The sequence below is a fragment of the Xenopus laevis genome, chromosome 4L (assembly GCF_017654675.1).
Source record: "Xenopus laevis strain J_2021 chromosome 4L, Xenopus_laevis_v10.1, whole genome shotgun sequence".
NCBI lineage: Eukaryota > Metazoa > Chordata > Amphibia > Anura > Pipidae > Xenopus > Xenopus laevis.
Window position 1 is genome coordinate 44809377 of NC_054377.1, and position 17058 is coordinate 44826434.

A 17058-nucleotide genomic window follows, 5' to 3' on the forward strand; every position below is an offset into this window, starting at 1 on the left:
GTGCCTTTACTTTATCCCCTCAACAAAAATATGAGGCCTGCAGCTGCTCAGCAAAATACCTACTTCTACTTCAAATCAGCAAATTAGCCATATAAGCCCTTTTTAATAATGCTCAATATGTACGTATATCAATTTATCTCCATAGACCTTAATATTTATACCATCTTAAGCCAAGTTGATCCCTTTCGTTTGCCATACCAGAAGCAAGGCCTGTATGATTAAATGCAAACATTGCTTGAACTAAACAGACTGACGTCAGTTGTATATCTGCAGACTGGCTATGCAGCAGTGAAATTCATACTAAAATGGTCAAAGTGCATAGCTACTGCTTTATTTGCATTATAACAGTGCAGTGTTTATAGGTAGAGAGAAAGGAGGATTATTCTTCCAGCGATTTAACCCTTCACTTGACAAACCTCCAAGACTTGTCATTTGGCTAGAGGGTAAATCACCCAATATGTGTAAATTCTACTAGGAGGAATTCAAAAGAAATCTGACTTACTAAAACCGTCTTAATAAAATATACCATTGTGTTAATGGTGCGAAACCGGAGTTTATCTTCTTTTTGCAGAGCTGAATTAACAGGTGGGTAACCAAGCAGCAGGCTCCTACAAACATAGTCACATCATAAAACTTGAAAATACCAAGTAAGGGACCAACACTATATTATATAAATGTTTTGCTTTTGTGCTGATTTATTGAAACAAATGTTTCTTTCTAGTGAGCAAGCAAGTTTGAATACTGTTTACCAATACAGTGTATAAATGTATCTGTATTATACTTCCCTCCAGATTGTTTATGTTCCTGAATAAATTTATCCTTGCACTACAGATTACAGTTTATGTATATATCCATATTTATTTTTAAAAATAAGTCTCTTATTTATATGAATTTATGGTTGTTAGTGTAATTTGGACCATAGCAACCAAATTGATGAAATTGCAAACTGGAAAGCTGCTGAATAACTAAAAAAAAAAAACCTCAAAAACCACAAATAATAAAAAATCAAATCTAATCGCCAATTGTCTCCATCCAATGTCACTCTCTCCATCATACTAAAAGCAAATTTAAATGTGAACAACCCCTTTAATCCAGCCCTGCATTTATATTGCAATGATCTGTGCATCGCCTCTCTGTCCCCAAACAGACATACATACAGTAGCTGCAAGAGAGGGAACAGACAATTTTAGAATGTGTTTTTAAAAGCACAATGACGTCTGTGCCTGGCTTCTTGGAATCCACAAATTGCCGGTAATAGCAGCGGAGAGGTGCAAAGGTTCATTAGACTGTTGATAACACCCATTTGAAAAGGAATTTATATAATTACACTGCTAAATTATACTTTGCTTTTGTAACTCCTCTGCCTCCTTATGGGCTACAGTTTCCTGTTTGTTTAAAGCCTGCTTTGAAAAATGTGTCTGCCATTTCCAGCAAGCCATCACTGTACAGTGGTGCATTGTATTTGGATTGTGCTACCCACTCTAAAAGATATGAATCATAATTTTAAGGTTAAGTCTGACTGGAAAAGCAGTGGCTATGGCTGATAATACATTATATTTTTGAGCACCATTCCCAAGGACTCACACAGTTCTGCAGAAGTCTGACTATACACAGTAAAGTGATCCAGATATGGGACCTGTTAATCAGAATGCTTGGCCTGAGGATTTCCAGATTAGGGGTCAGGACAGTGAACCTGCTTTGGCAAGGGCACCCAGCATACCCTCCTGATGCTGCCAGCATGACTTCACAGTTACTAGAATGATTAAACCACTTATTGATTTGACTAGCAAGATATCCTTAATGCTTGCACTGTTGGACACTGAGATGATGGTCATGAATGACAATGAACTGGGTTAATTATTTACTAAAATTAATTTATAAACAGACAAAAGTTTCTGTACAATAGGTCAACTGAGGGCACATCAATAAAACATATGCATCACATATTCATTCATAGTGGCCCAAAGTTGCCTCTTATAAATCGTGTAGTAGCCTGGCGTTGCCTCTCATGGCTACCATGCATTTTACATTAATGCCAGTAGCAATGTTACACTGGGTGTATTACTGCACAGTGGCAAAAAATCCCAACTGCCAGGGCATCTCACTACCAGCTCAACATCTGAAACCAGGGATCGTTTAAAGTTACATAGATGATTGACACTTGTCGCATAAAATAATAATCCCAGTCTCTAAAGGTTTCATGTTTAATGTGTGTAAGGCACATACTGTAGCTTATATTGAAAGCTCCATTTGGGCAGAAACTGAATAATCTTTGTGAAGCGCATACTATGTTGAAACAATACAATCAAAGCATAACAATTATAACCTACAGTTTTAGCTATTGCCGAACTACATAAAAAAACTCCTGGAACATCCACCACTACACACACATACAACCCAAGAGCCTTTGTTTATCAGTGGCTAACAGGAGAGTAACCAACAAAAACTAAAGGGGTAAAAAACGGGCACAATAGCCTAGAGAGTTTAGAGATCCCTAGTGTGTACCACTAAAATAAAAAAAAGCTACTCTTGTCCAGCATTTAGCCATATACCTAATATGCCAAAGCCCTTTTAGGGTAAGGCCAGACGAGGAGATTCATAATTTTTGCCTCAGGCAACTTTGGGCGACTATTGAAAACGCATCGCCGCGTGTGCATTAGCGCAGTCGATTTTGCGCTGTAGCCTATGGGGAAAAGACGCTGAGGCAGTTCGGGGAGGTAGTCGAGCAAAAGACGTAGCGATAAGTCGCCAGGCGACAAAATCTCCCCGAATCTCCTCGTCTGGCCTTACCCTTATAGTCAATTATGCCTGGTACTAACAAAAGCCATTATTTGCTGTCACAATATAAATATATGAGCTTTATATGAACTTCCCATGCCTCCTCCTATTTAGCCAATGTTTATGATATGGGATAATTAAAAAACAGTGGGAGATGTTGGTTAATGCAATTCCAAAAAATTCTTCCTGAATACAGATTTTTTTTTTTTATTTAAACAAACTTAAGACAGAGATGTCCTTGGGTGCTCTGCTTAGGGCAAGTGCACAGGACTCTCAAAAGCACAGACTAAAAACTTTGGATGGAAGATTAATTTCTTGCTGAGTGAAATGGAAACCCTTCCTATAAGTAGAAAGGGGAAAGTCTAGCATATTAATTTCTCCCATTAAACAAGTGAACAGGAAACCCTGCCTCTCTGATACAGATGCAGCTACAGATACCAACTTATCTAAGTGACTCACTGGAATCAGTGCCGCGGAGCTTAAGAGAAAGGTTAATAAAGTCGTTCCACATTCATCAAAAGCGATGATGTGCATATGCGAGTGGGTTTCCTGAGAAGTAGTGACTAATCAGTTGCAATTTTGGTTTTGGCAAGTGGCAAAATAAGAGAGTCATTTTTAAAGACACATCATGTTAGCTTCCTATTGTGTGATAAAAGTACAGTTATATACTGGAAATTTAGAGGGAACCTACCGTGATAAAGATTGATATCTAGTTCAACAGAATTATATTTGTTATTTTTTTCATTAATATTCAACTTTTTGAAGGTGATGCCCAAAAATACATTGTTACATTTTACATTGGATAGTTGAGGTCAGTTGTTCACAAACTCCTTCCCAGTCACCTACCTGCTCACAATAGTCATATTGTTAGTACATGTATGGGACCTGTTATGCAGAATGCTTGGGATCTGGGGTTTTCTGGATAACGGGGAATAATTTGGAGCTCCATACTTTGTTCTACCTTTAATAAGGATTAGTTATATCTTAGTTATGATAAAGTACAAAGTACTGTTTTATAAATACAGAAAAAATAAATCATTTTTAAAATATTCAATTATTTAATTAAAATAGAGTATATATGGGATATAATGTAGAGCTTTCTGGATAATGGGTTTCTGGATAATGTATCCCAAACCTGTATTAGCAACAAAACCATATCCAAGTCCAGCAAGGAAAAGCAGCTGCTGCACTTTGTATTTTGGGTTATATGTCTTTGAGTCATGACTTCAGCTCAAGCACCAATGATATAATAAGAACTAGGAATCATTAACTTTCCTGTATTGAATCTTACACGACTTGCTCAACTGGAATACTTGCAATAAATTTGTATATATAGCTACTGCTCTAAAGCCAAACTAGACTCCCACAAGCAAAAGCATACTTTAAATCTTGCCACTTACATGAAGTACTAATTGTATCCCTTTATATGTGTTATATAAAGCCAGCAGTTTAGTTTATTAGTTTATTGACAAATAGGAAATTCCTTCTTTATATCAATATATGCTGCAAGAATTCATACAGATAAAAATGACAAAATTAAACAATGACAACATTTTATGACATGATAAAATCTAGATTAAACAACAAACCTGCCATCTAAGAACATGTGCATATCATTATTCACAATAACATTCCAACATGTTGACACGTATAACTACAAAAGGGTACTACTACCACACTATGCCACTTTACAAAACACAGATCCAATTCTTTTTGCCCCTACTTTAGAATGCCATGTGTGATGCTAGCCTATAGCCAAAGGTATCCATTTACTCACCTACCCTTTCTAACATCTAACTCCAAAACAAATGGTATTAGTATTAAAGCTATCCTATCTCTAACAGCCTTTACTCTTCTGTGAAGGCAAGCCACTAGATGTTGGAACACTGATGAAGGTATTTTCAGTCACAAAAGCATTGGTAAAGTTGAGCAGTGATTCTGGGAACTAGCTCACAGTTGGCATTCCAAGCAATATCACAGGTGTGCCTTTGAGGACACAGCTCTGTAAAGAACAGTTCTTCAACTTCCATCTTGGCAAACCAATTTTGTATGGACCTTGCTCCATGTCAGACTGCCTGATTGTGAAGCGAAGTTTATCACTCCAGCGAATATGTTTCCACTGCACCAGAGTCCAACTGTGGTACAAGTTATTGGGTTGATTTTTCCATAGTCAGTTTGTAAATAGTGTTCTAAACGAGAATGTGATTTCTATGCACTGCATGCTAAAGCACAAAGCAGTCCTTTTCTTTGCGTTTGTCTGGTCTACCACTTCCTTACTAAACTGTTGTTGCTCCTAGATGTCACCACAAAGTTTCACTGGGACAGTTACTGCAGAGCAAAAATGTGAGGAACTAACTCGCTGGAAAGGTTGCAACATTAAAAGTAACTCAGATTTTCATTATAACCCTTTTGATGCAAATGTTGTTTGAGAGTACATGGCTGGGTGCTTTAATATAAACCTGTGTCAGCAATGGTTAAAGTTTAGAAGAGAAGTTCAGATATTTTGGGCCATCCATGTCTATTCTTCCAGAACCGTTTATAAACATAGTAAAATAACCCCATAGTATACAGAAAATAATGAAATTGTCCTCTACATCCAAGTTCTGATTCCCAAGTTCTATTACTTCCCATCTCCATAGCTGTCAGAATCTTCTAGGAGGCCATCTATCTACCCACAGAGTGTCAAAATATATGTATAAACAAACATACAGTCCAAAGGTTTAACCTTCTACAACTATTAGTAAATCATAAGGCTTCTCCTTGATAGGTCCATGGCCAAAAGCCTCTGCCAACAAAGAGGCAGATTTACTATACAGCCAAAAGTCGCCATCGCCCACTTCACACCCATCGCAACAATTCGCCAGGCGAAAATTTGCTCAGACAATGCTAATTTACTAAAATGCTAAGTTTCGTCCCGGACCCTGGTGAATTTTCGCTAGCATTACTTTGGCAATGCAAACTATTCAAATCGAAGATGCGCTAGCATTCATTTCTGCCTAGCACAAATTCACTAGAGATCTTGCGCTCAGGTTAATTTGCATACAGCGGGAAATTTAAGTTGAATGGACATCTTTTTGTTATATGTTGCAGCAGATACATTACATTTCCACTGTTAATTACACATGTCCAGGGAGATGATAGAGTTGTTATAATGTTGTGTATGTTAGAAAATTTATTTGGGAAACCGGTTTGCAGGCTATAACTCTGAAAAAAGGAAAAGACGCAATGGTTTTTGAACTTTGATGCTTTTTCCACTCACATAATATGATGTAAGTAACAGAGGATTGTGGAAGATCTGTTTACTCCATTGCTTTACACCTGGTCTGAGCTGGTGAAGACAAGTCTGGCGAAAGAGGTCATTTTCAGTAAAAATCCGCATTTTACTGAATTTGTGGAGTAATGTCCATTCGCCAGAGCGAATTGTAACCTGGCAATTTAGTGTGAATGAGCATTAGCGCCTATCTGTTTCGCTAGCGAATTGGCGTCTGCGCCCATTAGTAAATTGATGATGTTGCCTGGCGATAGAGTGCGAATTAGCGCTAGCACCTATCTGTTTCAAAGCTAATTGGCGTCTGCACCCGTTAGTAAATTGATGATGTCCCTGCAGGCGGTAATGCTGGCGAACTGTGGCCAGCACTTGCCACTTCGTCCTTTAGTAAATCTACCCCAAAGTCTCCAGAAAGTCATTCCATATATTCATATTGTGTATGTATATATATATATATATATATATATATATATATATATATATATATATATATATATATATATATATATATATATATTCATTTCTTTCTATAAGTTATGCCACCCCCACCGCAATACTGCTATGTATACCTCCCCTTCACTATAAGCTCCAGTTATATTTAGTCCTTCTTAAAACCACTGTTGTATATGCCCAGAACTACGTTCTGACAGTCCTTAAACAGTATTGATATCCCTTTAATAATACATTCTGTGTTCACATTAATGGTTTAACATATTCAATGAAAGTGTGTGTATTATTCTTACTCACCTTCCACTGCAAAGAATGAAACCACTGATCCCTCAAATAGCTGTTTGCAGCCTGTAACAAATGCAAAAAAGAAGATATTAGGTCTGGCAAAATGCTCCAGTCGTATAAACTGAGAAAGATGTGTTTTATGTATACTTGAACTTAATCTGCGGCTTACCCAGTGTCCCACTTTTTTGTTACAAAATTTTTTATTTTTACTATTATTGCTGTTACGAGTCACATTATATAGTAAACGCACTGCGTTAGCAAATTGTAAAACTAAATAAAAGCCTGAAGCACCGTGCACCTAGCAATATCCCAAACAAAAGACAAGCTAAGGTATTCTTACATTTGGAGTGTCCAGAAGATACATTGTTTTTAACAGAAGGCAGTCGATTGTATTAAGCAAACAGAACCCACCTTCATAATCAAAAATCAAACTGAATTTACTTCCTGGAATATCCTCTTTAGCAAATATCTTATCTGCCTTTTCTGGACACTTCAGTGGCCTCTAAGCAGGGCTGGTGTGGTGTACAAATAACAATAATCCTTCAGTATCTGCTTCCTGCAGTGTATGTAAATATTTGCTCTAAACTGGGTATGTATTTAATCAGGGCAGCAGAGTCTGTTATTGAAAATGAACAATGCTCCTTTTTTCTGCCAGAACAATTGATGGAGAAAACAGCACCAGAGTTTCAGAAAATAAGTGAAGAGATCAAATTCTAAAATCATGCGTAGAATAATATTGGATAAGCTTTAAATTTAACAAAGTTCTCTTATAGGTGCACTGCATACTAAATATTGTTAAATTGTGTTTAAATGTAACTTCCACCTGCAGAACTAGATTTAAAGGGGAGGTTCACCTTTAAGTAAATTTTAAATATATTATACAATGGCCAATTCAAAGCAACTATTCAGTTGGTCTTCATTATTTATAGTTATTTTAATGATTTGGCTTTTCTTCAGACTCTTCTTTCCATCTTTCACTGACCCCACCTAAAACAAATGCTCTGTAAGACTACAAATGTATTATTATTATTGTTGCTACTACTTTTTATTATAAACCTAAAAGACGAAACCTTTATTCAAATACCAAGAAATTAAATTCACAACTATTAGTTGAGGTCTGACGGATGTCAGAAAAAACAAAAATTATTTTAGAAAAGAAAAAGAAACCCCACCAATTGTTATGATTCTAAAATTGGCCAGAATTACTGCAACGTGTTTTATTACACTTGTTTACTGACAACAATTCATAGAGAATTGTAATAGAATTAATAAAGTGCTAGTGCTGCTATAAATTCATCCATAATTAGAAAAATTCATGGATTTAAGTAAAGTGCTGTGCAATAAATTAGAATATTAGACCCCAAAGAAAAAAATCAATTAAAAATATATATAGAAAAATGATATGATATATAGACTAACTGCCTGATTTTTTCTAAAGCCTGGGACACCACATCTTTGTGGTGTCCCAGGCTTTAGAAAAAATCAGGCAGTTAGTTTATGGGACAACTCCACCATCTATTTTTTCTATTTTCTGTAATCTAAATTTATGGATTGTGACTTCAATTGCTAACCCACTACCGAAAGTTGGTCATTTTTCTATATATATTTTTAATTGATTTTTTTCTTTGGGGTCTAATATTCTAATTTATTGCACAGCACTTTACTTAAATCCATGAATTTTTCTAATTATGGATGAATTTATAGCAGCACTAGCACTTTATTAATTCTATTACAATTCTCTATGAATTGTTGTCAGTAAACAAGTGTAATAAAACACGTTGCAGTAATTCTGGCCAATTTTAGAATCATAACAATTGGTGGGGTTTCTTTTTCTTTTCTAAAATACTACTTTTTATTACTCATCTTTCTATTCAGGGCCTCTCCTATTCATATTTCAGTTTCTTATTTATATGAATGCATGGTTGCTAAGGCAATTTGGACCCTAGCAACCAGGGTGCTGAAATTGCAAACTGAGAGCTGATGAATAAAAGTGCAACGATTGTACTAACTTGGAGAACAACTATAATTCAAGGCTGTTATTCAAAAATATATCATGATGATACTAAATAATGAGAATGAGCTTCTGGCTGACGCAAGATTCTCAATTAGCCTCATAGCAGCAGCACCCCTGGTTGTATGAACTTATTATGACTGACTAACTTTTGGCCTAACTTTAACCTAAAAGACAAGTTTTTTAACTTAAGAAGCAATGGAAGCCATGTGTAGCTACCCACGTTGTAAATGTAGTTAATGTAAATTAAAACACAGGTTTAAGAAAATTCACAGGTTCCATAATATATCCTCTGGCATGGCATAGAGGAGATATAAATAATAAGGTGACCATGTTAAGTGATGCAGTGACATGCTTATCATACTTTTTTGGTTATATGGTGTTCTCAAGCTATAGACTATAAAGCTGGCCATAAATGCAAAGATCTGATCCTCAATTTGTCTGATTTTTGGACCGTGTGTGGAGTCCCGACATTTTTTGTCCGGCGGAGATCGGTCGTTTGGTTGATCGGACAGGTTAAAAGATTTCTGTGTCGGCTGCGGGTAATATCTCTGCATGTATTGCCGATTGTACGATTTTCAGAGGGAGACTGCCACTAGCTTTGTCGGACATAACTTTCGTCCGATTGCTGTCAGGGGCAGTACATCAGCTGATCTGTTCTTTTGTACTTTATTCGGGAGATGGGGAAGTCCAATCGTACGTTGATTTGTAGGATCGGATATTTGCATCTGTGGCCAGCTTAAGTCTCCACCTTTGACAGAAGTAGACAAACCTGCTAATCTCCAGCTACTGTTGCATTGGAACTGCTATCTGACAAGTTAATCATTTCCTATCCCTAATCATTTCTTATTATACTAAGCAAATGCTGTTCAGTGGTAACCACGCCACCTTGAGCACAGGAGGTTCCAGCTGACACAAGAGTAGTTATTTCTAGGCTTGCCATCTGACTGGTAAAAATGTTGCTTAATACCAATTTTATTAATAGGGGGGAAATAAAAAAAATTTCTAGACAAGGTGGCAACCCTACTTATTGCTAACATAGGTAACCCCTGTAAGGGTAAGGCCACACTGGGCGTTTTGGGGAGATTTGGTCGCCTCGTCTTTGCGGCGACCAATCCCCCCAAATGCCTTCCCTCACTCTTCGCCAGCTAAAATTAAAAAATGCTAAGGCAACTTCGAAAAACGAACCACAGCGTGTGATTAGTGCCGGCTTTTTTTTTTTCATTTTAGCCGGCGCAGAGTGAGGGAAGGCATTTGGGGAGATTGGTCGCCACAAAGAGGAGGCGATTAGTCACCAGGCGACTAAATCTCCCCAAAATGCCCAGTGTGGCCTTACCCTTACATACTAAAAAGGAATTATTAGGTTTTTAGGTCTGAAAGCTCAGAGTAAACATTCTGAGTGTACACCATTAATTCAGCAGTAGACAGGAGAGTCAAAGTGCTGCACCAGCTTCTGTATTCTCATTGTGTTTAACAAGGGTTTCTCCTATGTTTATTTTTCCATCTGGTTACCTCTGATTATTAGGAACAGAAAAAGGCACCACGTGTGTGTGCAAAACATTTACACAAGGGAAAACAAGCACAGCAATAACTCCTCTATAAAGGTTTGTTTAACCCCTCACAATATCACATATCCATGTGTTTTGGTTTTAAATACATGTACAATAGGCACCTGAAAAACCCTTAATAAGACAATGGGCATAAATAACTGGCAAGTAGGAGGTAACAATGTCAGTTCTACAGGAGCTTAAATATTAAGTACTCAGCTACTTCATTATGAGGCCAATGGCAATTTAATATCATAAATACTAACCTGCACCAGTTCAGTTACCCATAGCAACCAATTGGCGATTACAAGTTAGAAAACGATAGAACAGATCAGATTGCTTGCTATGGGCAACTGCACCTGTACTGTTAAATCCCCCCCCCATTACAGTATGTATATACAGGTATGGGACCTGTTATACAGAATGCTTGGGATCTGGGGCTTTCCAGATAACAGATCTTTCGTAATTTGGATCTTTATACCTTAAGTCTACTAGAAAATCATGTAAACATTAAATAAACCAATAAGACTGGTTTTGCTTCCAATAAGGATTATGTATATCTTAGTTTGGATCAGATACAAGATACTTTTTTATTATTACAGAGGAAAAGGAAACCATTTTTAAAAATTTGGATTATTTGCATAAAATGGAGTCTATGGGTAACAGCCTTTCCGTAATTTGGAGCTTTCTGGATAACGTTTCGGGTCCCCGTTGGGTCTTTTTATGCATATGGATTTTCTTTTTTTGGAAATGTATGAATCCTTGATGTTACAGGGTGCAGTCATGAAATGAAGACGCAGAGTTATGCCGTCAATCGTTGAACTCAGAGGGGATTTAATGATTCTGTGGGAACTATGTGAGTAGGTGAGGATCAGAGATGAACCAGGAGAGGATTGACTTGTTATTACAAATATACTGCAATGGTAAGGTGGTGAAATACGTTGTGGAGAAGCTCCCAAAACGTGCCCCGTCTTTAAGTTACATGTAATTTGCCTGTCTCTAGAGGTGACAGGCTTTCTGGATAACGTTTCGGGTCCCCGTTGGGTCTTTTTATGCCTATGGATTTTCTTTTTTTGGAAATGTATGAATCCTTGATGTTACAGGGTGCAGTCATGAAATGAAGACGCAGAGTTATGCCGTCAATCGTTGAACTCAGAGGGGATTTAATGATTCTGTGGGAGCTATGTGAGTCGGTGAGGATCAGAGATGAACCAGGAGAGGATTGACTTGTTATTACAAATATACTGCAATGGTAAGGTGGTGAAATACGTTGTGGAGAAGCTCCCAAAATGTGCCCCGTCTTTAAGTTACATGTAATTTGCCTGTCTCTAGAGGTGACAGGCAGCTTTAACCAGAAATGGATGATGAGCATTCAGTTTAATGAGCATTCAGTTTAACCAGTTGACAGGCTGCACATAATGAATGTCACTGACACTATATAGGCCTATGTAATTCAATTACATTTAGGTAGTGTGTGTAGTTGGGGCAGTGCAAGATCTAGCCAAGATTTGGCAGGTATGGTGATGGTGGGAACGAGCCCCCCCTTATTAAATCAGTGAGAGTTTGTATAACTATCTGTATGTGAAATAAATGCTAAAGTATAATCTTGACAAGGTTTCCTATACTGGGTAAGGAGTTTGCTTGTTCTTCTCGTGTCTGTGTGGGTTTCCTCCCACATCCCAAAAACATACAAGGTTAATTGGTTCCTGATGAAACTGACCATATTGTGAGTTGTGTGTATGTGATATTGTTCTTAGACTGTAAGCTTAAATGGGGCAGGGACGTGATGTGAACAATGAATAATATCTGTAAAGTGCTGCATAATTGTACCACCTCTATATAAAGTATAATAAAACAAAATAAACATAATAATCACTCATTCTGTTAATCCTTTCACACTGTTTTATAAATAGCTAAAATCCCAGCCATAGAATGACTCCTTAGTGATAGAAATAAAGAAGAAATAACGGTTTGGCTATACTGCTCCATGAAAGCACAAAAGTGACTATAAATCTGACAATAACCAGTGAAGGTATCTTCCAGCCTGAAGATGCTCACAAGTGCGTCTGGGAACTTCTGATATATGTATAGCTATGTCGTAGGTATATAAAACATGCATAATAGTAGAGTTGGTTGAGTCCAGATGCACATGCTGTGGATTCTATTTAGCTAGATGGGGAATCTGATGGCAGACATATTCCAGAACAGAGATGTCAATATAGAGTAGCTGTTGTCGAAATCAAAGACAGAAACCTACATATTCACCCAGTTTATTACTTCTATTGACAATTTTTATAATGTGCCCTTGCTTACCATCTTCAGTGACATAATTTACAGGAAAACCATTATAATATATATATATATATATATATATATATATATATATATATATATATATATATATATATATATATATATATATATATATATATATATATATATATATATATATATATATATATATATATATAGACCAAAATCTGGTGCACACATAACAATTGTTACTGCCTAGGTGCTGGTTATAATAAATCATAGATAAAGCAACAAAAACCGCACTCACAGGACTTTTGAAGGTGCAAAATCAAAAAATATTTATTTCAACGTTTCGGCTATTCACTTAAGCCGTCATCAGGAAGTGATGACGGCTTAAGTGAATAGCCGAAACGTTGAAATAAATATTTTTTGATTTTGCACCTTCAAAAGTCCTGTGAGTGCGGTTTTTGTTGCTTTATATATATATATATATATATATATATATATATATATATATATATATATATATCCTCTTGTTTTCAATTGCCAAAGAAAAAATGAGATGACTATGAAGATTTTCATTCATCCAGGTCATGGTATATCTAGTATAGGTCAATCTAAAAACAGCTGGACTTGCTGAGTAATCAATGAAGACGTTTCACTACTCATCCGAGCAGCTTCTTTATGTTAAACACAGAGGAACTGCATACACCATACAGTTGTCTAACTACAGGTTGTTGTGAGCAAACATGTCTTAGAAAGAGGTGTCTTGTTGGGGTGCAAATAACAGGCTCTCATCCTGTACTGTAATCCATAGAAAGATGATTATTGTTTATATTACCTGAAGTAAGACAGTGCCTCCAGGAATAGTAAGCTGTAAACAGTATTTAGGGGCATTTTCCCAGGATAGGAGCTGAACATCCTCAATAGCGCTGTATGAAATGCTATTTTCCATGTATCCAGTAGGCTGCAAAAAGAAAAGAAGAGCATTAGTTTGTGCTTAACACTGTATTAGTGCACATTTAGTAGGGTCATAATCAACACATTATACAAATATAAATGGCAGTTGTTGTTCATTTGAGACCCAGATTAAGCTATAGAATAAGCTTAGACCCCCCCCCCCCCATTAACCATCACTCCTGGTTCTGGGCTGCTGAGCATTGTAGTTCTACTAATACTGTAATGCCAGAAGTTGACTAACCCTTTGTAAGCAAACCACTGTTAAGAGTTTAAACTATAACGAACATCTCAGGTGATATCACACCCAGTCCTGTTCATGGACATTGCAAGCAGAAGAATAAGCAGGCAGCAAGTTGCTTCCTTCCAACCAATGCCTGCTGATACATAGTGGGGCACAAGGCACATTCCTACTCCGAGCTGGCAAAAGCCCAAAGCCGCTTTAATGGAATCCAATGCTGGTTTACATGACCTGACATATAGCTTCTGGCTTATTAAGTTATAGATTGCCTAAAATGGTGGCAGAAAACATCTGCACAATCTATTTACACCTTTTTTTAATGTTCACTTGACAATTTGCCCTTTCATGTGTATTTATAATGTAAACATATGGGTAGTGCACTTAGTAAAAGGCTCTAAATAACCATTTACTGTACATTAAAATAAACACAAAATGGCCCGAGTAATAAGGACCCTAGAAATATATGGCTTAAGGCCAGGTAAGGCATTTAATACACATCTCTGGATTGATTTAAGATAACTATGTCAGGCCTGTTTATAATCAATCTTTTTGCCTGCATCGTAAGCTTGTATGGAGGTTATGTGAATAGCAAAAATGGCTGCAGGATGGAAGTCATAAAACCAAGTTGTTTACAGCGTGCGCACTTTGCTTAATCATTTCCCTCCTGTAACAGGGCCAAGTGCACCAATGCCTACAGCTGCTGCAGAATCTCTAGATAAAGTTGTCAATCACTCATAATCCCTTTGCAGGTTCCACACCAGTCATGGGACTTCTGTTCCACAAGCTTCAGAGACTCCTGTATTTGCATCTCTGTAGGCACAATCAGAGTGAAACTGTGCAAGAGGAACTAAAAGTTTGTTGTTTTGGTCACTACTTATCATATGGTCCTAATACAGTTATGTTTAAGACCACTTTGTACTGGATGAAGCAGCGTTTAAAGACAGAAACTTTAATTATGTCAAACAGCACCATTCAGTAAATAACCCAAATAAATAACAACGTCTCTGAGTATTATGAATCAGCTGATTCAAATAGTTCAAAAGGCTATAAAAGCATGTGTGGGAAAAAGTTTGTAATGCAAGAATTGTTTCTTTAAATTAAAGAAAGACTTTAAAAGTGCCAGTTGCCATACAGCACTTACTATGTGACCCAAACAGCCTATGCTACAAGCTTAGCCAGACTATTTGAGAGGTTTTAAAAGCCTGATTCCATGTGCACAACGTGGATAACAGTTCATAACAACTAAACCAAGGCTACTCTATGCTTCTGTTACAAAGTTGTAACCTAATCGGCACTTACGCAGAAGCTGCTGTCTACTCTAATCCAGAGCTTGGCACACACAAGGCTAAATAAACTCTTGACATAAAAAAAGAAAAGGGTGCAACAGCTGTGTGTGGTGGTTGAGGTTGCAGCCACTAATGTGAAATGCCTCATTCCTGGCTTCTAATATAAACTATATGAAACAACTTAAAAATTGATAATATTGAACAATGGGATCTTCTGAAATTCATCCCATATATTATTGGCTGCATGGATATTTACCGAGAAATTATTTATATTTTTAGAATATATGCACAAACTGCAACATAATAAAGTATTAGAACAAGATCGTCCACCACTGGGTTGTGCATAGATGGGTATTCCTTTTTTAAGATTGGAACAAAATCTGTTCATGGCTGGATAAAAGAGACAGCCTTTCCCAGTAATTATAATGAGAAGCAATAAATGCCAATTTGCATCATTTTGCTAAGGTGACCCTTTTGAATTTAAAATTACCAGGCGAATTGTAATACTGAATGTAACCAAGTATAGCCATATACTTTTACATTACATTGTCTCACGCTGATCAGCTATGCTTGTTCTACCAGCCGCAGTTGTTCTTAAATGCAGCCTTGCATAGTTGCATTTGCTAGATTACCAGCCAATCTTGACAGGGAAAGATTTAGGGCATTCTTCTGTCTGTCTTGCATTCACAGTTAATTCCTTCTGGCCATTTCAATTCTAAAGTGAAAGCAAATGTCCAAGACACACATTGAGTATACTCTGTTCTGATTAGCTGGACTGAACTAACCCTATCCAACTGAGCCAGCTCATATTATCATTTAAAGTCATTGCATTCAAAAAGTAATTTATGTATATTAGATTTTATAGGAATTTAGAAATAAAATACCTACCCCCATATGTAATAAAGGGCACTAAGTTTGCCCAAAGGCAGTAACCCATAGCAACCAATAAGATGCTTGCTTTTAAACATTCTACATTCTACCTGCTGATTGATTGCTATGGGTTACTGCTCCAGGGCTAAGATACTAACTTTAATAATTACATAACACACCTAGTGGTTTGTGACAGTGCTCTCCACATTTTTGTAGACAATGAACCACTATGCCAGATTATATTGAAATGTTCATATAAAAATAGGCTGGGTGCCATAAAAACCTCAAGAAGAGCCACATCTAGCTCATAAGCTGCCACATGGCCAGTGCTGGTGGATAATAAAAGTGCACTCGCTTTTTTAGTGCACTGTGCAACCTTTCATCAAATGCTCTCTTATATTTTTTTGTGACATTTACCCTAAGGTGGCCACACACAGCCAGGTCTGCTTGTTTAGTGAAGCCTGATTTGGCCACCCACATGCTGGGCCAAATCAAATCTACAGGAACCTATCAAATGAGGACCGTATATGCATGCAGATGCACTCCCCATCCTCCAGGATTCTCAAACCTGTCCAGTTGATATCTTCCTGAAGAATTGGACAGGTGGGCCCCATACACAAGCAGAAAAGCTGCCAACCCAGTCTGAAGGGGCCAAATCAACAGCTTATATCAGCAGTTCACAGTAGAAGGCAACTCTTGTTTGATATGGGTTTGTGTGCATGTGTTTTTCTGGATGCCAGTGGCCAAAAACAAAACTAAATAAAACTGAAAGGGCTTCCGAATGACCTTTTCAGAGTGATAAATGTTCATAACCCCTTCAAAGCACACAACTATGGAAGCTTAAAACAACACTTGATAACAAGTGTGAAAATGAATTAGGGCCATTTAAAAAAGTATTAAAGTAGGCAACATTTATTATATCCAATAAACATAGATGGCACACATGAAGCCAGCTATAAATGAAAACAGGGATAAAGGCAAAATATTTTTTACTGAGCATGGTAAGTCTATCATACAGAACTGATAAGGATGGACCTCTGCTCAAAATGTGTGTGTCAGTAAAATGTCTCTTAGAGAACAAAAACAGCTTTGCTCTTTACTAGCTAACACGG

The 17058-nt window shown here is 37.1% G+C and overlaps 1 protein-coding gene across 2 annotated transcripts in view; it reads right to left on the reverse strand.

Annotated features, from left to right (window-relative positions):
• The window catches only part of cmip.L (c-Maf inducing protein L homeolog), a 126285-nt gene that overhangs the window by 65705 nt on the left and 43522 nt on the right, over positions 1 to 17058 (reverse strand). For both annotated transcript variants that reach the window (XM_018256308.2, NM_001097748.2), the window contains 2 exon segments: positions 13434 to 13559; positions 6794 to 6844 (listed from right to left, as the gene is read on the reverse strand). In XM_018256308.2, coding sequence (XP_018111797.1) covers positions 6794 to 6844; positions 13434 to 13559 — 177 coding nt within the window.